The 23,887-nt window shown below is 41.3% G+C and overlaps 2 protein-coding genes across 2 annotated transcripts; both read right to left on the bottom strand.

Moving 5' to 3' along the window:
- Positions 1–609: 609 nt before the first annotated feature.
- On the bottom strand, positions 610–18,231 carry flvcr2b (FLVCR choline and putative heme transporter 2b). Its single transcript, XM_079180446.1, has 11 exons — positions 17,212–18,231; positions 13,519–13,660; positions 10,623–10,763; positions 8,904–8,971; positions 8,429–8,532; positions 7,609–7,719; positions 6,131–6,236; positions 5,402–5,513; positions 4,075–4,130; positions 2,422–2,578; positions 610–1,502 (listed from the first exon to the last, which is right to left on the bottom strand). The coding sequence occupies exons 1-10, from the start codon at positions 17,803–17,805 to the stop codon at positions 2,492–2,494; spliced, it is 1,521 nt and encodes a 506-aa protein (XP_079036572.1). The 5' UTR covers positions 17,806–18,231; the 3' UTR covers positions 610–1,502; positions 2,422–2,491.
- Positions 18,232–18,737: 506 nt separating this feature from the next.
- On the bottom strand, positions 18,738–23,887 carry batf (basic leucine zipper transcription factor, ATF-like). The gene is made up of 3 exons (XM_079180867.1): positions 23,747–23,887; positions 22,585–22,689; positions 18,738–19,722 (listed from the first exon to the last, which is right to left on the bottom strand). The coding sequence occupies exons 1-3, from the start codon at positions 23,807–23,809 to the stop codon at positions 19,519–19,521; spliced, it is 372 nt and encodes a 123-aa protein (XP_079036993.1). The 5' UTR covers positions 23,810–23,887; the 3' UTR covers positions 18,738–19,518.

Here is a 23,887-nt window from a genome sequence, read left to right on the forward strand (position 1 = left end):
TAGCGGCGGTGGTGGATGAGAGACTGCAGACAGAGACAATTAAATTAGGTTTTGCTTTTGTTTACATTGTTCATGCTTGTTGAACAGATGTATTGATTAAGTATTGACTTTTTACTCGGCTGTACGAGCAAAGTTGATGCCAACTTCAGCACAGTGCAGAGCAGAGGAGATGCTCCCTGCAGCATAATAATAATAATAATTACACCAAAACAACAAAAAAATACTAATAAAAAGCACCAGTAATGTCGGCGCTTATCAATACTCCGATATTTGATTCTGCTAACTGTTCCCTGTTTTTTTTATTTTTGACTGATCGCTGTGATTCTTGGCAGTAGGCCATCACTATTTTAAAGGGGGGGATGTGTGCAAAGCATTTCTGTGTGTTTTTCTCACAGACTAAATCCACTCTGAAGGATACACACTGAGGATACACACTGTATGTATGCGACTCCTGTTGGACACTAGATGTCCTCATTGGTTCGAATTCGGTAAACTGTATCTTGTCCTGGAATTGACGTGTCAAATAAAACCATTTATATTCATATCAACTTCAAGAAATTAATAAGATAAGGATATGAACTTTTTTTAATCATTTAATAATTTGACTGTCTAATAAGACAAAGTCTGTGGATACAGATCTTGTGACGACTCCATCAGGTGTCCCTGGTTATCCCTTCTCTTGCAGGATCTGGGATGTCAGCCTCAAGGCTTACTGTTCAAAAGTTACAGACGGAAATGTCAAGTTATTTTTACAACAGCAAACATTATGCAAGATAATCGTTGTGTAAACTGCTGTGCGTGCGTCTGTTTATGTGGCTTTCAGTCAGGTAGTTTCACCATGAGATATAAATTGTGACCAAATTAAAAAAAAGACTTTATAAAAGTTTTATTTCATGTTAAACAAGTAAACATGAATGGTGTTACAGATATTACACAACTGTGTATAACGAATATTTCATACCTTACTGTAGACATGGATTAGGAACACTTAAAAATGCTGCTGAATAAATTAATTTAATCACAAAGATCTTCCAAAATCACTCACAAAAACGTGGATACTGTGTATGTATATATACACATACTGTACATAATAAATTGTAAACTCAAAATACTGACTGGTAAAATTGTTGAGGCATAACATTTTACAGATTTGTCTTTCAGATATATATTTCAATTTACACTTTAATATTGAAAAGAATATTTCTAAACATTACATTTTTAGATGCTCAAATTGTGCATTATCAGATTTAATTCAGCTTTTTTACTTGTTTTTATTTATTATTTATAAATACTTACATCTAACAATCTAACTCTTGTTAGAAGGGAAGTGGGTCTAAAGCCTTCCTGATTGTGTCGTTCTATAGGTCACAATGCAACAGGATGGAGACCATGGCTTTCCAAGGCTTGTATGTTAGTGTTTGTGTGTGTTTCTGTGTTTAAAACTTGGCTTCTTTGATGATAGAGGCATCAGCCAGGCTCCCATCGTGGCAGTCGGAGGGTCCCTATCAATCAAAACAGGCTTGTTAATTCAACCGTTTTATGGATTCGACACACAAGTCTCTGTAGATTTTAAGTTGATTGGTGGCTGAGTCCGAGAATTCATCAAAAACTGTGACACTGATATTAAAAACCCCAACACGTGTTCAGCTTAATGTGACAGAACATTATTTCCTTCCAACGTGCTCAATCTTTATATACATATTGCTACACACATTCTGTACAAAAAGAAGATAACATATGACTGAAAAGAGCCCAGATGATCTTTTTCACATCATCTCACCTGTACATGTCTACGGCTGTTGCTTCAGGTTACTGATAGACGTAAATTGTATCAGTCTTCGCAAAGGACTAAAGATGGGGCCAAAATGATCAATTCAATAGCTGAAGCCGCTTCTGTAAGGCTAGCTGAGGCTAATAGCTAGTCCTGCACTTCTCAAGCGGCTTAAGGCACAAAAAGCAAATTTACACGTTGATCTTCTCATAAGGTTTCAATCCTTAAGGTTTGTTTTCTACCCTGCATCGCTCTCACAAATGTGTCTGTACCAGGGCCCTAAAACGGAGGCAGCTAAATTAAAGTCAGCCATCATTCATTTAATCATTTACACCTGTGCTTTACATGTCAAAATGTCTCCTCTGAAAAAAAAAAGGCCATATGGATAACATTACAAAACAGCACACGAATAAATAAGATGTAGTTTCAGATCTAAGTCTCTGTGTACCAACATGTAAAAGTCTCTGAAACAGGGCCAAGTGGAAAAAAAAGCGTTTCATATTTACATCATTGTGTGAATTTAATTCAGCGTGATCGTAAGAAACAGAGTGAGAGACAGCAAAGGCAGGTATCAACAGTGACAAGTGGAAGGGTGGGCAGCGGGTGTTGGTGATTACAGACAGTGTGTGCTGATTGTTCTGTGCGCCTACCTTTGAGCATTTGCGTGTTGAGCTAAGATTTGAGGAGATTTTTTTTTTTTTTTTGTGGAAGCAGAAAGGTTTATTGATCAGGCTTTGAAGGAGGACTCCCCGGCTGGGAGATTAGCGCCGTGGCTCCGTAGTCTTGTCCCGACATCCGCTCCTCCGCCTAAAACAACAGCTACCCATCACTTCTCATTCAGCGCTTATAGAGGCGTGAGTCTCCAGTCCAGGATGAAGTTGCTGCGACAGAATCTGATCTACCAGGCAGTTCTATAAATCCCTTACTGCTCGAATGATCCCTTTTTTATATTTGTATTTTATAACCGAGTAAAGTCAGTTAAATCATTCTTAAAGTTCAAGTAAAATCCAGCTTGGATGTATTGCTTCAAGGAATAGTTCAACATTTTGTGAAATATGTGTTATTTCGAGAGTAAGTTGAGAAACCACTAAGTGGTATTTTTCCTCGGTCTGTACCTCTAAACACTGTGAATTGGCGTTTTTTACACCTGGGTATTTGTACAGATTAAACAAACACGATATGATATAATTACTGAGCTTCAGGGATGTTGGTAGCTGGATTTTGTTCCATTCGAAAGAGGCAGACTAGCCGTTTCCCCCTGCTTCTACTCTTTAAGCTAAGCTAAGCTAATCGTCTCCTGGCTCTGCAGTAGCTTAGTGTTTAACAGACAGATAGGAGAGTGGCATCGATCATCTCATCTAACTTCTCTCTTTTTGAGTATATCATCTCTGTTCCTCACTGCATGTTTACATTGGGTGTGAGGAATTCGAGTGCTGGTTTCCTCATGAGTAACTTCACCACTGACCTTGGAGACTCACACAGGCATAAATAATGACACTATTGTCCATGATCATGTCATGGACAATACCTGCAATGGAGGGCAGCATTGCAGGTTCTTTTTCCAACAATCTGCTACCAAAGGCTGGCAAGTTATTCAGTGGTGGTGAGATAGAAAGGCATGCATTAGGAAAGAACTAAGACAGCATGGGTTAAGAACAGTAGGGAAACCACAGGGATAAAGCATTAATTGTTGGTACTACTCCTAAGATTTTTGTTAGTTAATACATTTTTTTTAACATGCAAGCAGATGCATGCTCTGTTTTATAGAATGCAGAAGACTGAGAAAGATGAAAACAGCCCAGTATCGGGCCATATTCACCAATATATTAATGTTAATTAAATTGGGGCAGGCATGCAGGCCGACTCGACGACAACAAAAATAGACACAATAGGGAGCAGACTAAGTTATTTCTGGAGAAGCACAAGACACATGTGACTTTGACTGCACGCAAACGAATGACATGCAAACGCATAACACATGGGCCTTTTTCACAGCAGGGACTTTGACTCGTCATAGTAGGAAAAGCACAGGTTGAACTAATAACATTAACAATGGCTCTGTCCATTCAAATGTCTGGAAAGCTTTGGGAGAACCAGACAATGAACCTGAAGCAGCTAAATGGAACTCAGCCGTCATTAATTGTATTATTTACACCTGTGCTTTTCCTGCCTTGAGATGTTAAAATGTCAAAGTCATGAAAAAAAAAAGGCTTATTTCAAATTATACTACCACCACCATTGTTCCACTTCAGTATCCACAACCAACAAACACAAAACACCCTATTTCTCGCTTTAACACTTACTGCTGCTTTGGCCATCAGGTTTGCCTTTTGTCTGCGCAGATCAGACTTAATGAAGCCTGCAGAGAAATGAAGACAGAGAACAGGGAAAGCCTGCATGAGATAATGCCACAGAAAGTGTAATAAAATGATAAATACAAATGATTTAATAACGGCGACTGTCCAGTAGGGGGCTCTTGTGCACAGACACATTGCAGTATACAGTAAAACACCTTGTTGAGGATTTCCCAAGACTATGTAGCAAAAATTGCAAATCTACACAAAACATGCATCCTAACTTACTCTTAAACTTTGCATTGCAAAATGATGATAACAGCTTGGTTAACCATTAACTTAAATTTCCACCAAAGGAGAATGTTTCCCAACAAATAACCTTTGTGACTGAATACATTACAGAGAGCCAGTACTGTACATAGGTCTCTGCGGTATATCAACAAATCATAGAAGCCGGAGTTCAGTTGTGGCTTTCTCACAAAGCTGCCCTTTTCCTCGAAACTGGCATGACGGCCACAAGAAGAAGTCCACTCATATGTCTAAGTGCTGAGTAAGTTACAAAAGACAGTGAGTCAGTCTGCTGACCTTTGTGGGGAGAAAAGTTACATTTCAATTGCTTCAGTGGCGACTGAATTTTAAACAAAAGTTAGACATTGCTCATAAACCGCTAAATGGGCCATGCAAAAAGATCTTAGTGGCTTTGTATTAACTGAGGTGGCAACTGAGGCATGAAGTCTCACATTTGACACCTGAAAACAAACTGCTGCTGTTTGTACGTCAGTGCTCATGCGCAGCGCTTCGGACTGAATGTCAAGTACTTTTCTGAGTGATGCAAAGTGTTCCATTATTCCGTCAATGGACAACTAAATGTTTAAGGCTCTCGTTTTTCTAGAAGCTTCTGCTTAGAGCTTTACTAAAACAGCCCCTTTGAGTGAGGAGGACACTAAATGCATCTGGGAACACACTCTCTTTTCCCAAACTTTAACTTGTTTAAGGAAAAAAATATATATTTTTGAAGAAATCCTATCCCTAGGGTGCTCCTAAGTTAAACTCACCTTATTGTAAATAGGGGACATAATCATTTGTTAAGTACATGCAACAACAAAACACATGTGTCATTATCTATCTGTATCATAGCATTCAACCCTGAAACAGTCCCTCAAGTTACACAGGAATCGTCTTCTGCATTCTTGGAATTCAAAATTGTTTTCCCACAGGAACGTTGGTAAACTCATTACAGAAGCAGTGATGAACAAAGAATTGCTGTATGTGACGTAACATCAGTAGCTTGCTGTTACTCTACACAGCGTGTGTTTCACAGTCAGAAAGGTCTCACCTGTCATTATTGTGCCGATTAGAAGAAACACACAGAGGAAGATGTTTCCTGCCAGTGTGCCGAAGCTGTCCATGATCTTCCCCTGGCAGATGGTGAAAATAATGCCAAACACCTGTGCGTGCAGAAGACAATGCAATAGTGAGGAACACAGCTGGTGCTTGCATGCACACAAGCATTCTCACGACCGCAATAAAAGAAAATAAATGAAGCACTTCGTCTCTACACTTTATCACTCAACGAAAACTTCAGGCAAAAATGCTGCATTCAGGGGAAGCCTGAGTATTACGGAGCCGCTTCCTGCAATCAGCTCTTCAGCGGCCGTTTCACAGAAGTGATTTGTCAATGGTGGCAGTGTCATAATTCATAAATTGTCACTCTGAAACAAGAAGGATGTTTGTCTGTTGCATGTTGGAGATTTGGTGAAACTGGTCCCAGGTCTGCAAGGAACAAACTCATCTGCAGACTTTTGCACATTTGACTGCACAGATTCTGCAGACTGTTGTTGTTAATATATGTGTTAGTTTCTGAGCTATGTATTGTTTTCATGTATGCACCCAGGTCTCTTTAGAAACCTGCAATGGTACTGAGTGACCGTTCAGGTGAAAGAAGGCAAATGACTCACTTATTTCTGTACAACCGGTAAAAACCAAACATTTCTTCTCACGCTATCTCTTTGGGCTTTTCTGCATTATTATGTTTTCAGTGACACTACGTGTCATTGAGGAGCACCTGTGCTGAACAGTTGAGGAGTCCAGATGAGGTTCCCTCCGACTCTGGGTACGTCAGCTCGACTGCAAATTCAAAGCCCAACGGCAGGTAGCCCGTCATGAAGAACCTGGACACACACACATATACATATATATATAGCAGCACAGTGACACACAGTAAACATCAATGCTAATCATATAGAAGCACAAGCTGATTTAACCTCTTTTTTTCTGCTAAACCACAACATTTCTTGTACTAAACTGATCTAATTTCAGGATTACAGCCGGTATTTTTATACCATGGGTTTATACCAGTGGTTTATTTTTATGAATGGGTTACATTAATGGGTTAATGCAAAAACACACCTCCTATACAGACTCTATCCAGTGATGTCGCTTGCCTCTCCCTCTTCATAATAACTTGCAAGTCCTCTAAGGAGTGTAAGCCTAAGCTACTTATCTATGGTTCAATGACAATGGCGATGCCGTGCAGGAATAACAGGCCCTTCCACTGAAGTGATGACGAGTCAAACTAAATGTTGGTACAAGGTTGGTACACGGCAACGGCAGCAAAACACATCAGCCTGTGTCAGTACATACTGTATTTTTAGTCACATTTCTTTGACATTTACGCACGCTCCCTCTGCCTATGGGTATTATTTGATAATAAGAACATAGATCCATAGTATGTATATGCCCATATAGGGTTTAAGTCCATCAAGAGTAAGGGATAAGATAGTGATGCATAGAGAAATAGAAATTCTTATCAAAAACAAAACAAAATACTCGGGGCAATGCTTGTAAACACTGGAAAAGAAATGTTAACTTCATGAATTGAATTCCAGCAGGAATGTGGAGCTAGCTGGAGCTCATTTAGTCCCCATTAACAATTCAGCTTTTCTTTCTGTTTGAGTTTGACTGTTCAGCCTGAGTCACATGAATGATGCACAACGGCTGGTACACATGCCACACATGCATGTGTGGCATGTGTACCATGTAGGCATGCCTTCACAGAAAGGGCGAACCCAATGTGGAAGACCAAACGGTGCCACTGAACAGGTGTAATGAGTTCACAACAGCCACATAAAAGGTTAGGACTGCATGTGAAGGTCTGCTTTTAACTAACTTGTAGATCATTTTTACTTATAAAGATGGAATTCATAGTGGCTCTACAACCTTCATTTGAATGCATTGTACCCGCGTTACTGTGATGCTTGTAATCTTTAAGTTTTAATTGTCCCATTATTGTTTGTTTAGAATATACAGCATGGAACCAGGTCTCACTGGAAAGCAGCAACGATATAAAGTGAATGAGCCAGATGCAATGAAGTCAATTAAATGAACTGTTAAGTATGATAACACACAACTGTGGCGTGTATTAAATATTTCTTTAGAAACGTAATTTTGGTTTTCTGTTCCTTGACTGAACAAATTAAGTGTATAGCAAAAACATCCTTAGATCATAGTACTTCTATACCCCAAAAAAGAAAGAAATTATACCCAAGAGCTCCAGCGGTGATGAAGACCACCCAGATGTTTTCCAGATTGAGTGTAGCAGCATAGACTATCATCCCCACCAGAGACATGAAGTACACAGCGAGGGTCGTCTGCCTGGAAAAACACATGAAAGACATACAACAATGAGCACTATAACTCATTATCATGGCAAAGTCAGAGTACTGCTGCATTTTACCTCTCCAAGTTAGAGTAGGTGCTGCAGTAGACTACTGTAGCTTCTCAGGTGATCACAACATAATCACAGCTACTTACTAATATATGAGACATGTTAAAAAAGTGCAGTATAGCATCCTATAGGGTTTTTAATAACATTGAAATGTTGAAAATAAACGTATGAACTGCAAAGTACTTGAGAATGGGTATAAAAATTAAATATGTGGGAAACAAAGCCAGCTTCCCTTTCTCCCTTTTGCAGATCAAAACTCTTGTAAGTTAGACCGGTTGACTGAACCCCCCCCCCCCCCCCCCCCATAGGGTGGACACTGCTGTCACAGCCAAAAGGCCCACAAGGTTAGTAAGATCGCTGTCCGAGCAGCATGCTGCACCTGGATAAACAGACAGAGTCCTGACAGCCAACACGCAAACACTAAACAAGATCTGCAGCGAGATGAGAAGCACAATGACAATAAACAGAAAAGAAAAAATGTTGGTGTAGCTGCGTAATGTCGGCTAAAATCATGTCAAAAACAACTTTGCGTCCCACTCTGTGAATATTTTCGATTTCCCAACACTGGAAACTAAACTGTCCCTCAGGAGGAAGAAATGCTGTTCTTGGACTTTTTCTTTCTGACATTCGCCTTACTTGTAGGTTTTAGTTTTGTCCAACCAAATGCCGCAGATGAGGGAGCCGACCATCCCCGCAATGACAATGGTGAGGCCAATCCTCCCAGCATTCACCTCTTGTCCCTAAAAGGGTCAAGGAAGATGGGACATAGATTAGTGACCCGATGGCAAATTTGAGTGAGTTTCTACATTAATCTGGTGTCACATTTTTCATTTCTCTACAAAACCTACTGATATGACAATAAAATCTAATCAACAGCTTCAGAAGGCAACATCATTCCAGAAACACATATGTAGCAGCAGCTTGTGTTGATACTTCCATAGAGAAAAGTATTTGCAATGCAAAATATAACAGCTGAACCAGCTTATCAAGTCCTGAAATGTCAACTTGTGGGAGGTGTAACAAGGGTTTTGGGTAATACAGTAGATAGTAATACAGAGGAAACACTATACTTTATGTCTAACTACATACAGACGCAGTAGGCAGGACTTACAGGGTAGTGCTGGATGATCATGCGGTTCAGCAGGGTGCCAACAGCATAGAAGCAACCCACGTTCAAACCTGTGAGTTGGGAAACAATGTCAAACAAAGTCCGCACACCACGACCCGCAGGACAAAAACATCTTTCAGAACATTTACGTTACGGAATCATACGAAATACTCTAAAGTCAGCAGTCGAAGGGTTTTTGGTTTGCAGTTGTGTCAAATTAACCTAATCAGGCTGGTTTCCAAAACAGAGAGCCGTCCCACACCAAGGACTTCTATAAAAGGACAGGACAGCAGTGAGTGTTTTGTCCTTGAACAAAAGATATAACGTCTGCAACTCAGACATAAACTGCACAGAAAGAACATTCCCCCACATAAACAAGCACACTTGCAAATATGACTGTGTAAATACGTTAGTTGACATCAACAAGATATTTAGGACCAGCAGCTGCAGCTCAGTCAAACATACAGGGACAGGTGGAGCTGTGGCCTGCAGGACAGAGTTACAATCACAGGTAAATCCGATAGCTCCAGACCAACAAGTTACTGAGGCTCAACAGAGAGAGAACTAAATGATACAAATAACTGAAAAGCACTGAACTGTCGGTATATGTGAACTGCATAGTTAATCCGAAAAATGATATTAGAAAAAGAGAGCAGGACAGAGACACACGCAGAAATATCACACTAATTCTAGTCACATGAATCGTATCACGAGAAATGACTCAGTGAGGTCGAGCGAGGTGAAAGGGTTTCCATAAACTGCTCACAGCTGTTGAAATTAGTCGCTGTGACAGGACAAGCTTGATATCTCAGAAACCTTCATAAAATGTTTGACCTTTAGGGCACATCGATTATTCGTTAAACATTGTCAGACTATAATCAAACTTTGAACCTCCCCAAGGCCCATTCACTCTCGTCTCTCTTGAACAATGATTTATATGACATTTAAGGATCTGATAAACTTGTTAAACTGCAGGGCGTGTTCGGGCTTTCTTGAAAATCAGTTTGTTTTTCAAGTATGGAATGCCATTTCATTCAATATTAAATAAATACATAAATAAATAGGGCTATGAAATAAATCCTGAAATAAATAAATAAGACAATAGATACAAGTACATAAATGAGTCAATGTAGTTCAATATATAACTACGTCTTTGTTTAAAAAAGGAAATTTATAAAAAGGACTACTTTTATTCATTTACAGATCAAAGCACAATCATTAGTTTAATGTTTTGGTTCACTCTCAAAGCCTCACTTTCAGATGAAGAAAACTCTAAAAACCCACCGTACAACAACCTGCTCAGCACCATGTAACAGAGATACAGAGCGGAGCATTTAGCAGCTAAAGAGAAAGATATTTCCCTCAGAAGATGGTGGAGACCAAAAGCAGAGCTAAAAGAGAGTGAATATTGGACCGACATGCATCAGATGACCATGAACATGACTTCAAATGAATGATAATGTCTGTAACTTCTGGATGTGTAAATAAGCGACTGTTTGCCAACAGGTTTGCCATAACGACATAAAAGATGATTATATGTCAATGTCGTGTTCACAACAAGAAAATCAAGAAATCGGTTACTGCAGCTTTAATGGTTACGGTGAAAGATAATACAAAATATATATAAATCAACCAAGATATTTTCCCACATTTTCTAACAATTAAAAACCACAGCACAAACAAATGACCAGGCTATTACTGTGGAGAAAGCTGATGACTAACCGTAAGTGATGATGAGGAGGTTGAAGGGTCTGTTTCGGAGAAGCCTCAGAATGGAGGCTGTGTAGGAGTAGTCCTCTGGTGGGATGCTACGAGCGGTGGCCTGGGCCTGAGTCGGAGGAAGTTCAGGACGCTCCTGGAAGACTGACATACGGAGAGACCGAAACCAATGTTTAATGCAGTGAACACGCATAACAGCAGCTGCAGACTCTACACGCATGTAAATTATAATGCAGGTCACAGGTGAACAGGGAGGTCAGCCATGAGCAAACACAGTCAGGAAGAAACTGATGCACAAAATAATATGCTATTTATACATGTAGTATAACTATAGGTAGGAAGCTGTCCTGGAATATTATTAGCAAACATGCTGCATATTTAACATGCATTTATTATTTTGTCAGCATTTTGGCGAAACCTAAAGAGCTGTAGTTCAAATTATAGATTTCTTTTCACTCTGGAGCCACAAAAGGGCAAATTCTAAAAAGGGGAATATTGGGTACATTAAGGTTACTGTTGGACATCATGTTCCTCCACTTTACGCAAGGAAGGACGGGTACACACTGAATGTGAGAGGGACACGGAGCTCAGCCTTCTAACAGGACACATTCAGACACAGCTGGATAGCTCCAGACACGTACAAGGTCAACACACCATATTTTGGGGGCGACAACTGTGACGTGACCCGTTTCCGTTTTTTCTGCTGCCTTCGGGCGTCACGAGGAAATACAGATGTCCGTCTTTGTGGTTCTTGGAGCTGAGCCAGCCGTTTCCAAATCAGACTTGAGTTTGTGTTCAGTAACCAGGTCTCACTAATCCGGACAAACCGGCTCTTTGAGTTATTAATGACCTCAGCTACATTTGACTGCATGTCGTTGTAATTCAAAAGAAAGAAGATCTATTCAAATACTGTACATTATTTTGTTTGTTCATGCTAATTTTTCTTTACCAACCCCCCCCGGTAATTCCCCTTATTCAATCAACCAGATCCACTCATATCTTTCTCTGTGGTGAACTTTGGCTGACAATCCGTTTACAGGAAGATAGCAGCCAAACGTCTTCTCTCTCTCTCTCTCCACACTTTGCACACACTTGCAAATCTCTGAATCCTGGGACTTTGTCTGCCCTGCTGACTCACAGGCCTGTTGCAGGGCCACAGATGGCCCTGCCAGCAGGACAACCCTCACACATGGCATCTTGCATGCATGCGCGAGGGTGCGCTATGTGTGCGAGTGTATGCGTCATCATATCATGGAACCACTGTGGCCAACTGGTGAGAATTATCGCGCTGGAGTAACTAAGAGAAGCAAAAGTCACAGCCATTGCCCAATAGAATCTATCACATGACCAACAGTGGGTGAATTTAAAATATCTATCCGTGTTTCTCTTGAAACAAACAACACTGACAGTTTGTCTGAATGCTGTACATGGTGCCACTATGGAATGCCTTCACAAGCATGCTTTTGTGTTTCTGAATGCAGAACGCGTACGAGCGCAGCCGCCCTCCCCCTGTCCTGACAGGACAACAGCTTTTTCATGAAACTTGTTTCTCCTCCCTTACAACTACCCAGCCTACTGTTCAGTACTACATACTTACAAGCTCCTTTGTAATTGCATTCTGCAGAGACATTTGATTATTTTAGATGCATGCCAGATTGTAAAAGAAAAAGGATAATTTGAGCCCTGAATGTACTGGTCCGTAACATTGAATGAACATTCTTTGATTGATGCAATTAGTCTGTTTTTATGGTGTTTTACATTTCTGCTGTTTTGTTTTTTAAGTCTGTTATCTGTGTTTTTATGTGGTAAAACTGTTACGATGCCATCTTGGCCAGGACAGCCTTGATGAAAATTCTCAATGGGATGATCCCGGTTAAGTAAAGGTTACATAAAAATACAAATAAAAAACTTATTCTGACTAATCTCCCTCCCTATGATTCCAGTCTTCAATGAGAACAGACAGAAAAACAAGTGTGATTTTCAACATGTGAGGTGCTAAATGGGCAATCAAAAATACAAACTGATTGAATCGTTGGAAAAAAAACAATGAGGGTCAAAGGTCATTGGCAGCAGATAAAAAGCAGACAAGAACTCAGCATTTTTCCAAACAACTCACATCCTGTTAGTCACGTCTGTCAAGTCACGCCAGTTCCTTTTTACCAGAAAATGTCATTTTGTGATGACAGATCCTCTATTTCTATGATATCTAAAACAAACATATACTTGTCAAAATAATATACTTTTCAGTATGCTGAAGCACTCACTTTTGTGCCTGTTCCCGAGACATTGCTCCTGTCTTTACTTGTACCATAATAGTATCTAGTCTGTGAATTTCCCCTTGAGGGAGGGCTTTGTGTTGGCGCGACCATGCAAGTCAGCACTTTTCTTGTCCACTGAATGGTGCTTCTTGTCAGAGTGGAAGTCTGCTGTAAATTAAGACCGTCATGAGGAGGATCCGCTGAATAAGAACATCCCACCGGCCTGAGCGAAAAAAGGCTCAGACAAAGCACAGGGAAAAAATCTGAGTATATTTCTGAGTTACGGGATGAAATGTGGGGAAGTGGACTGAGGTGATGTCATCTTTGACTTCATTCGTTTCTCTCACTTGACTGCTTCACTGACCATCCCGCCTCTCTATCCATTCACAAAAACAAACCTGCGGTTGCACGGTACTGTAAAAATCTGTTTTATTATAGCATTTAAATCCAGTTAATCTAGATTTCATGCAAATCCCAAAACTGAAACTATTCAGGGTGTCTAGCCATGCAGAAAGTTTCAGTCTCATCGGCAGAGGGTTTAAGATATCCGGTGCTGTCTGCAAGGCTAGAGAACACTAGAAGGAAGTAAGTAAGTATGTAATAAAAACACTATGTTTTGTAATGTGGACAAAGCATCTTACCACAGACAACAAGGATGAAGAGTAAGGTAGCCACTCCTGCTGTGATGTAGAACATGATGCTGATGTGGTGAGCCAGCTCGTCCATGTCGTCCACGTTAGGCACCAGGATGGGTGGCACAAGGAACCCGATGGCAATACCCAGCTAGAAGACAATCGACACATACAACATGAATTAAAGACAAACAGTTTGGAGGTGACCACACATTGTTTCATCAGTAATATCAAATCAAGGACGCTTTAATGCCATGTTTTCTATATATATATATCATACAGACTGACTGAGTGGTACCACAACATGTATTTAGGGGTTATTATTGCTTGTTTTGACAACAATTAAAGTATATATTTCAGTAATTTAATATAATTTATCGGTTTAACTATACATTTAAAAACTTTGCCAACAAAGTCTTGGTAGTCTTATAACTACCAAATCAAGTGGCTTTATGTTGCAACAGCATATATGTCATCTGAATAATTCAATGCAGAACTTCACAATTGGGAAAGTGTTTTTTACATTTAAACAGCTAAAACAGGCAAAGTACGGGGAGGTTTCAGCAAACAGTTAACACAATTTTCTCTGGACTCTCGCACCAAGACACTAGAAGTCCTATGTGACTCTGGCATCCAGCAGAGCTGCATAATCTACAGACAGCTGCCTCACTATGTGGACCCTGATTTTAAATGAGACATTCAGACAGACCTGGTTTCCCACAACTCCGATGGCACAAGCCGTGGAAACCTCTTTCTCTCCAAACCACACTGAGGCGAGGTAAGAAGGAATACCAAGGATGAACACGGTGGCTACTGAGCACACAAACTGGCCCAAAAAGGTGACTAGGAACAGATTGGGACCGGCACTACCTATTTTAATCCAAGCACCAATGCAGTTAAAGGCCGACCCAACTAGGACAACTTCCCGGATTCCCCTGTTCTCCAGTAGCCACAGGACGGGCACAATGAGTGGAATGTAAGTGAGCAGGTAGATCATGGACAGCCAGTCGACGGCCAGTGAGTCAATGTTGTAGAAGCGCATGAATATGTTGCCAATAATGCCGTACTGAAGCCACATGGAGGCATTGCTGGCTGAGACAGCGCTGAAGAGAAACAGCATGAACCAGCGACGGTGGTAAAGTTTGGTCTCAGCCTTGGGGACCAGCTCTACCCGGTCACTCTGCAAAGTCTCGACGCCAATGGAGATGGCTCGGCCCAAAGGTCCTGGAGTCCACTGCATTGAAGCTAGGCCCGGAGCGGGATTCTTTGCAGCCTTGGACCACGGCCATTCTTCACCACCGAGTTCAGGATTTGCATGGTTGTCTTTCAAAGTATTGTTTTGTAGCATTTGAACTGTCCTGAAGTGGGCCCCTGGAGCGTGAGAGGTGAGAGGTCTTCAGATTTCGGAGCTTGTGTTTTAACAGCTTGCTGCCCAGCGAGCAAACTGCCTGTAGTTGAAATATGTAGTTTTCTCAGAGACGCCAGAGAGCGAATACAGCTGGAGTAACGATTGCCTTTACTACTCAACTGCATGTGATGGCACTGAGCCTCTATGCCACATGTCCACGTATTTATCACCTTCAGTCGCGTCATGTGATGTTAATGTAGGAAATCTTCCAATTACACTCAGACCTTGTATTGCCTTTGTTTACTGTTCGATTAAAAGTGACCCCAGATAACAAAAAGAGACACATTTATCTGTTGAAATTTAAATAAGTCTCTTGTCAAGGCTAACTAATTGAGAAGGATTTTGTTAATGATCACCTATGGATCTCTGTACTGTTGAGGAGAATACCTAGATTATTTCTTTCCTTTAATCATTTTGGACGCATGCTGTTTAAAATGTAGAATTTAACAGTTTTGTTTTTATAATTATAACTTTTTTAGTGTAATGTCTTTGAGTTACGACTTACTTTGACTCATATTATTTCATAAAGACCATTGAAGAGACTAATATGATGACGTGTGCCGATGTAAAGGCAGTAAGGATGCAATCAAATAACCTATGACACAACCAAACTGAGGCCTCTTTGTTCGGATGCACGATATCTAGCCCGGTCAATTATTATCGAGTCCTTGAAAATAGTTTGTCAAGCACAAATAACAGGAGACAAGTAAAGTACATTTTATTTATATAGCGCCAAATCTCAACAGAAGTTATCTCACGACACTTTTCATGCGGCGCAAGTCTAAACTGTATTCTTTAATACGTCTTGGAAAAAGCTTCTGATGTTAAGAAAATAAGCTCCGATACCTCCAAGTAATTCTGGCTGACTGGAAGTGTCCGTGAATAGTATGAAGGAAAAAGATTGATTGATAAACCTGTCTGAAGACCAAAGCGTTGAATACACAAAGTAAGAAACTAGTAAGAAACCAGAGGATTTGTTGTTGACAACATGCTCATTAGATGTCCATCAGAAAGCCCACAAAGTGTTCTTACTTTTTAAAACTACACCCAAAAACCCAGTTTGTGCTCTGGGTTACACACAGCCAATTATCCAGCACTAAGCGATGACTTCTCAGTGACATTTTACTTGGAGTTGTAAGTTGACTCAAGTGTTGTTTGTTTGGTGTTAAATATGATGCTCGAGAGCTCACATTAACAGCGGCACGATGCTGCTCTTTGCACTCCTGTCTGCTTATTTGGCTGCTCATGTGGATTTAAAAAATGCCCTGCTGGCTCTAATTTAAGCAGAAAAACAACACAACAACAGTTACTATTGTTTATGTGGATATAGTGGAAATAAGTCAAATGAGCATAGAATTTTGCGTTGTTTATTTAAAGTGACCCTCACAAGTCACAGTCAGCGATCCAGAAAACAGTTTCCACAGGTAATGTCCTACCGCACTGCGTGTTTAACATGGATAAACTGCACCAAGTTCAGACATACTACAAGATTCTGCCCTCGTTTTTTTGCTATCACACAATGTTTGAAGACGTAATAAACGTGCTCATATTCGATAGCCCTCCAAAGTTTCGTCATTTTTCCAAATCTCGTTCAGGTGTTCCCTGGGCCAGGACCAACATGTGTGGAGCAGCCTTGCCAGAGGGACCTGGGGGCATCCGGATCGGCTCACATCTTAAAGACATACATTTTCAGTCTAGTTAAATTAGATTATTCCCTTTCTGCTTTTTAACTCCCACTATGATATTGGTGATTTACACAAATTTGGATCCTTTATTAATTTGTTTCTTGAAGACATCTTGTTTACATCTCAGTTTTCTTTTTTATATTACCCTTTCCTTGGTCACTATTTTCACAAGCTTAAAAGAGAGGTCGTTTCTGAGCCTTTTCATCCCTGTGTTTAATGCTGGTAAATGATAAGTGACTGTGAATTGACTTAGTTGTATGTGCGGATAGATGTTTAACGTGTGTATAGCATTAGATCAACTGTTTTATTTTCATCTCTCACTGTTACAATTACAACATCTTCATGAAAAGGTATAATTGAAACAGGGTACACACTTGTTGTCACTTCTTGCATGCTGGTTCATCGCTGCCACTCATTCTCTCACATTCTAAGCAAGCAATGGTGTGGCTTGAACGCACCGGGAGCCTGAACGTGCGTAATTACGCAAACGTTCCAAACAGATCTGGAATTGCCCGCATGATCGCTGGTTAATGGGGCGATTGCATAACGTTTAATAAGTAATGAAGTAGGTGAAGAGATATCTTGACCTATTTATTGACTCAGCCTTACCTGATTCCCGAATACTCCGATGGAGCAGGCGGTGGACACTTCCTCTGAACCGAACCACACTGACGCGATTCTCGACGGCATCCCGAGGATGAACACCTGCGCGAAGGAGCAGGACAGCTGTCCCAGAAAGGTGACGGGGAACAGGTTGGGTTTGACGCTGGCCACTTTGATCCATGTGCCTGCACAGTTGAGCGCAGTGGCCACCAGCGCGATGACCCGGAGCCCCTTCTTGTCCAGCAGCCAGGTCACCGGGAAGATGAAGGGAATGTATGTCAGCATGTAGATCATAGACATCCAGTCTATGGTGAAGGCGTCCACGTTGTAGAACTTCATGAAGATGTTGTTGATGATGCCGTACTGTATCCATTGGAAGGAGTTGCACAGTGAATATGAGCTGAACAGGAGGACAATCATCCAGCGCCGTTTGTACAGGCGGGTGGGTTGCAGCGCTTCGCGGCCGTCCAGCTGAATCGGATTGTCGGCGCGCGGCGCCGCGTCACCCGCCTCCAGCTTGACATGGTTCTCCAAGTCCGTCTTGGATTGATCCCCGTGAATTGTGGCGTCTCCTAACGGAAACGCTTCTTTCTCGCTCATATTAAAGCAGTCTGCTAAATATACTCATGGAGTATAAACTTTCCACTCAACTACTGTGGGGTTGAGTGGACCAAACACAACACAACAAACTTAACAGAAAGTGGCTGAAATTCGCCCCGTTTCATGGGTAAATACTTAACTTCCAGCACTTTCCGATCTGTTAACAAGCCTACAACTTCATGTTTTTACATAAAAGGAGAAGTTAAAACTAAATCATAGGCTGTTTCAAATCTCCAGAATACTTGTTAAGCAAGTAGGGAGGGCTCTACAACTTCCAGTTTGAGCGGCATTCCCCCCCCCCCCCCCGGTTTAAAGTTAGTTCCGTAGTCGGATTTGCGACCGAAGCCGGTGAAAGTTCAATAAATTAGAGTGACAGAGAAATAATAATGATGATCCTTTCAGTGCGGAGCTTCCGTGTGTTCACACGTGTCAGATCGCCTGTTGTGACGGACTCTCTCCACCCGGGCCTGAAACCGCTCAAAACGAATCGGTCAAATAAGGGCGGAGTTTCAAAAACTGTTCTTTGTGGTATCTAAGCAGCCTGCAACACTGAGATAATTCACATGTTTACACCTTCTAACGGACTTCAACGTCGGCCAATTCTTCTCAGATATAAACTCTGTAGTGGAATTTGTAAAACACACCCCTTATTATTATTATTATTATTACTACTATCACAACTACTTCCCAGTTTAAAAGAAACATTGCACATATTAGGTTATTTATTTTGCCCATTTTCCTAAAAATTATGGAATTATTACAAAAAAAATGAATGCCATGAAAGCCTGAGTTGTGTTCAAGGACTAAACTTAATTCATACCCACTCTGTAAAATAAAAAGTTTATTTTGGGGCTTAAGTGGGCTACTTCAACTGTTGGTGAACAGTGCCATCTAGGGATTCCCTCATCAGAGAAATAAAACATGAAGGTGGATTGTCACATGTCCCCTGTTATCAACCCCAGTGCAGACTTTAATCACGCCGCTGCAAAGACAAAACACTGCACGGAGGCATGAATAACAACCATGTGGAGGTCAGAGATTATCACCTAAAAGGCATCACATTTAATAAATATATTTTGCTGGGTCTTCTCCCACATCAGCGTTGTCACCAGTACACATGTCGAGACCCATTGAATGCCCATTCTTCACTGGACAGACGTTTCTTTTATGGTACATCGAAGCCTTTTCTTTTTTAGGGATCTCGACTTTACATTCTCTTTGTCCACAATCAAATCTGTCAAAATCTCCTGAGCATCATCGATCTACATTTACACATTGAAACACATTCATAAACACGAGAAAGTAAAACATGACAGGATGACAAAAGGTGCTCTCCATGACACTAAAAATGTACAAAAACACGGTACCGCCTGAGTCACCTGAACAAACAGTGTTGTTCATTTTCTCCCAATGTAAACATAGACTGGTTTATAACTCTACCCATTGAGCCATTTAAGTTCACATACAGATCACTGATATTAATCAGGGGAAAGCAAAGACATGAGCACAAGCAAAATAAATAGTTTTGAACACTGCTTGTGACAGTTTGGGCTCCGTACTGTCATTGTTTCGGCGGACACACTTGTCATGTCAATGTTCATGTTTTAGAACAGTGATTAACGTTTATAGACACATTTCCAGTCAGTCTTTCTCTCCACTGAGGTCAGTCGTCAGTTCGCAGCAGGTCCTCGGCCGCCTCGGTAGTCGATCAGGTCAGTGCTGGTAGTGTGGCACAGTGATGTGCTGGTGGTAGCTGCTGTGATGAGGAGGGTAGAGGAGGTCGGGGGTCTGAGGAGCCAGGCCGCTGCACAGGGGTTCGTGGGTGCTCAGCACGGAGGTCAGATACTTGGCCTCCTCTGTCAGCTGCTTCACCTCCTTCCTCAGGGCAGCGTTCTCCTTCTCCAGGTTCTCACTCTCCTGCAACAGGGACACGATGTTTGTTTATTAGTGATACAAGGTTAGGTGTGCGAATGAGATAAAAGCAGTATTATATCCTGTTTTTGCATATTTTAATGCTTTAACCACAAATTAAGGTATATTTCACCCCTGAACATATTAATCTATTTAAATGTATTTGCTGTATGAATGGTTGGTCCACAGCTTCGGTCCAGACTGATATTGTCTGGACCCAGAGGTTGAATCCTAGACTTTAATGATCCCCTGACTTTTAATCTGGCACCATAATGAGGCTGCCATTTGTGGTTTCGAGGTAAATTTCTCCACAGTAACTTCTAACTTGTATTAACTTTGGTGATCCTCTGACTTTTTCGTCTAGTTCATCTGGCCAAAGTTTGAATCTGTGTAACATGTTTGTTTGGGATCAAATACCTGCAAAGCGAATGCCTTTCCCATCAGCTTCTAGCTGTGCTTTGTGTTCACTAGCAAACGTGATCATGCTAAACTTTATAAACTATGAATGATAAGCGTTAGCATCTTAGCATTGCCATTGTAAGCATTGTTAGCACGCTGGCTTTAGTCCTTGACTCAAAGCGCCACTGTTCTTGAGACATGTGTTCAATACCAGTCTATCACAAGCAAATTCTGCAAGAACATTTTTATATTTTGCACACATGCTACATGAAGACTGATCATGCTTGGAAAAATGTTGTTCAAGAGTGAATAAAATTTGGAAGTAAAATGGGCTAAATGTTCTTTTAAATTGGCTAAAACGTTTTTCTTTGTCCCAGTTATCTTAAAACCAGCGTGTAACACAGTTGAAACAGGCCCTTTACACAGCAGATATGTGTACATGTCATAGCAGGGTAAACACAGGTGTAAGTGAAAAAAAATAATTATTGTCCAATTCTATTTAGTGTGTCACAGCCACTTCTAGTAAGCCAGGAAGCACAGTACCAGGACCCTGCCCACCTTAATGGAACAGGGCCATAATGTTATGAATTACACCTGTGGTTACCCTGCAATTACTTGACACAATGGCCCATTATATATTGTTGCTTTGCATTACCAGAAAAACAATACCATAACTTCATCAATAAAACTATTTTCACTGTCGTAGTGTAACGTTTAACTTTTACGTCTATTCAACTTGTGTTTCTTTCCACACTGAAATGAATGAAGACCAAAAGTTTCTTGGGAGTTAGTAAAAACACATTACAAATCTACAGCACGCCTAACTTTTCCTGAGCTACTTTAATGTAAAGTTAAAAATGTGATAAAAGTGCATTGTCCTTCAACATCAACCCTATGAATACTGATTCAAACAGAAACTGCCTGCAGCTCACGAAGCACCACAATCTTAAAAGTTAGATGACGAAAGTACATTTTCCAACACAAGCTCTCATGGCAATCATAAAAGTAGAGCAAAACTGTGTATGCGAGAAAAAAAAACTTTTTGGCGTGGGTATAGCAAGGGGAGAAAACCTTCCACTTGGTTAATGAAAAGGTCATCACACCATGGCCGAAAGATTATAATACTGAGCTGTGGGTCCTTACTGTCACAGCACCTTTGGGCAAACCCCATGCTTGCGTCACTTAGCCAAATACAGCCCACTGCTATCAGAGCTTTACAAGAAGTGACTGCCTTTTTCTCCCCTCCTGCCCACGATATATAATTTACACAGAAGAAAAAAATACTACCGAAGAAACAGGAAATAAGCCACGGTGTCATAGAGAGGGAAAATTCGCCTTCCTGTTTATCTAGTGAGACGATGACAGCAAAACCACAGAATGTGTTCTGTGGTCCCCTGGTGCTCTCTGTGACTGACATGCTTTAAAGAGGTTGATGTTTTACACTTCACCGGGGGGGGGTTCTCATGTATTCAGAGCTCCGTATTTACTAGTGTGGGTTTTCTGAAGGTCAACATCTCTTAAGTTTATCGGATGAAGTTCACAGAAACAGCTGCTCTGAAAGCATCATGGTGACAGAGTGAAGTACAACACAAATCAAATCGGCTTAAACTTGAACAAGGAAGTCACACAGATAGCGGACAGGTAGTCAGCATGTTGCAATACATATGCACTGATGTGACAGCATGTAGAGCTGTTGCAGGTTATAAAGGAAACCATAAGATAGTTGCATCATTAGCTGAGAGGTCATTGGGTTTCGGAGTAGAAATATGCACACATAAGTCAAAGAAGATCTGAGAAATGCCTGCGCTCATGCCTGCGTTCAATAAAAGACTCGTCTTGTAAAGAGTCAAAACGAGTAAAAGCTGAAACGACACTGACCACCAACTATCACGCGAGAAACGAGCTGCACAAAAAGAACAATGTGGGGCAAACAGACAAAGTGTCCGGCCCAGAACACTCTTCTGTTATCATATTCAGCGCCGCAATCTCTGCTGCTGGATTCTGCTGCAAAACGGAGTGATTGCCCACACGTGCTAATTTATTCCTTAAGCTTCTGCAAACACACAGAGCAGCGTCCAAGTGGGCAGCCCAGCAGAAGCCATGACACATCGCCACATGGTCAGGTAGCGTTTCGTAAATATAGTACGAAGCCATTCCCAGAGGCTGTTGATCAATTGATCAGTTGGCTGCAGACACATCACTACCCGATACAGTATTGTGGAAGGTAACTCTAACTAATGCTGCTAAACATCCTTCAGTATGTACCTATAGAGTATGATTTGTAACCAGCATTGCAGCGCAATAAAGCTATGGCAAAACGATGGCTTTTTACATTAACACCATGTAATATCTTCTGTCCTTTTGCTTGTGCCTCTGTGGCAAATGTCTTAACAAGTAGAAGTCAGTGTTAAACTGTGTTGCTTTTGAGTGAGAGTATGGCGTATGTATTGCAGAGAGAAGCCTCCTCACCAAGTGCAGAGTGTCAGCTTTCTGAGTTTGCCTCATCCTGCTCTTCTGAGCAGCGATCCGGTTCTTCTCCCGCCGCATCACCTTCTTTGCGTCATCCGAGGAGCTCTGACAAAACACAAATGTCGACGGTTAATTTGTGTGTAGTGACATGAACATCAAGGGGCAAAACTGAGAGAGAGAGAGAGAGAGAGAGAGAGAGAGAGAGAGAGAGAGAGAGATGTTCCTGAACCTGAGAAAGTGAAGATCAGACTGATCATGTCACCGCCTGTTGCTGATGGGGTTCATGTGTGAAATGGAGGCGTTGTCTGTTTCAATGGCAGTTTGACAGGAGACAGGCCAAACTTTACACCTAATGTGAAGGGAAGGGTCGGGGAGAGGCTGAGTCATCGGTTAGGTATAACGCACACCCTGTTTCGTGTCCTGAACACTCGATTTTCTTGGTATCATAATAACTAATCCCTTTCAAAATACTGAGTCAGTTGTACATCAAAGAGGTAACGATTTCATTATCTAACGTCTTCTGAATTGTCCGTTAAAGCCTTGCTGGAAAAAAAACCCCCCAAAACAACTGATGTTCCTTCATCCACATACAAGTGAGGCTCCCAGCTTCTAACTTGTATACATAAACAACATTTCTATGTTTTATTTCCACACTGCTAGAGCAAGAGAATGAGCAGCAGTGTGCAAGACACTGGCACATGTGGAACAAGCCTCACGTGCAGAGAAACACACAGTAATAATAGTGTTTAACACGCTCTCTGTTCCCAACAGCTCTCTCTCAACAGTTTGAGAGACTTGCTAAAACAAAGGATTCCCACAAGTTGGACGAGTGATACATTTTGCAATTCACAAAAGCCTACACTTGAGGCGAGTCATGGCTGCAGCGAGTCATGGCTGCAGCCCATGTGTGCATGTGAAACCTTTCTGAGAAACTGTGAAAAGAGCCGACAAAGACAGAAGAACCAGTGCCTCTTTGAAAAGGCTGTGCTGCTGCCCACAAAATATGTATCACACACTGCATCCAGTCACACATTTAGGAGAAATACGTCACGTTTAATACACAGGGTTTGCATCCAATCTGTTGATCTTCGGTGTAAATAGGATGTAAACAAGTTTAAACTTGGGTACATTATTGAGAAAGTAGATGCAAGAGCACACTTACCGGCCTGCTTCCAGGTGATGGGGACTTGTAACTTGTGTCATTGCTGTCGGAGCCCTGAGCCATAGCCAACCGCGGCGACTGAAACCGTGTGTCTTTCTCCACTTCTGCTTTGTATTTTTTAGTGTGCGTGTGTTTTGTGTG

This window comes from Pholis gunnellus (assembly GCF_910591455.1).
Source record: "Pholis gunnellus genome assembly, chromosome: 19".
Classification (NCBI taxonomy): Eukaryota; Metazoa; Chordata; class Actinopteri; order Perciformes; family Pholidae; genus Pholis; species Pholis gunnellus.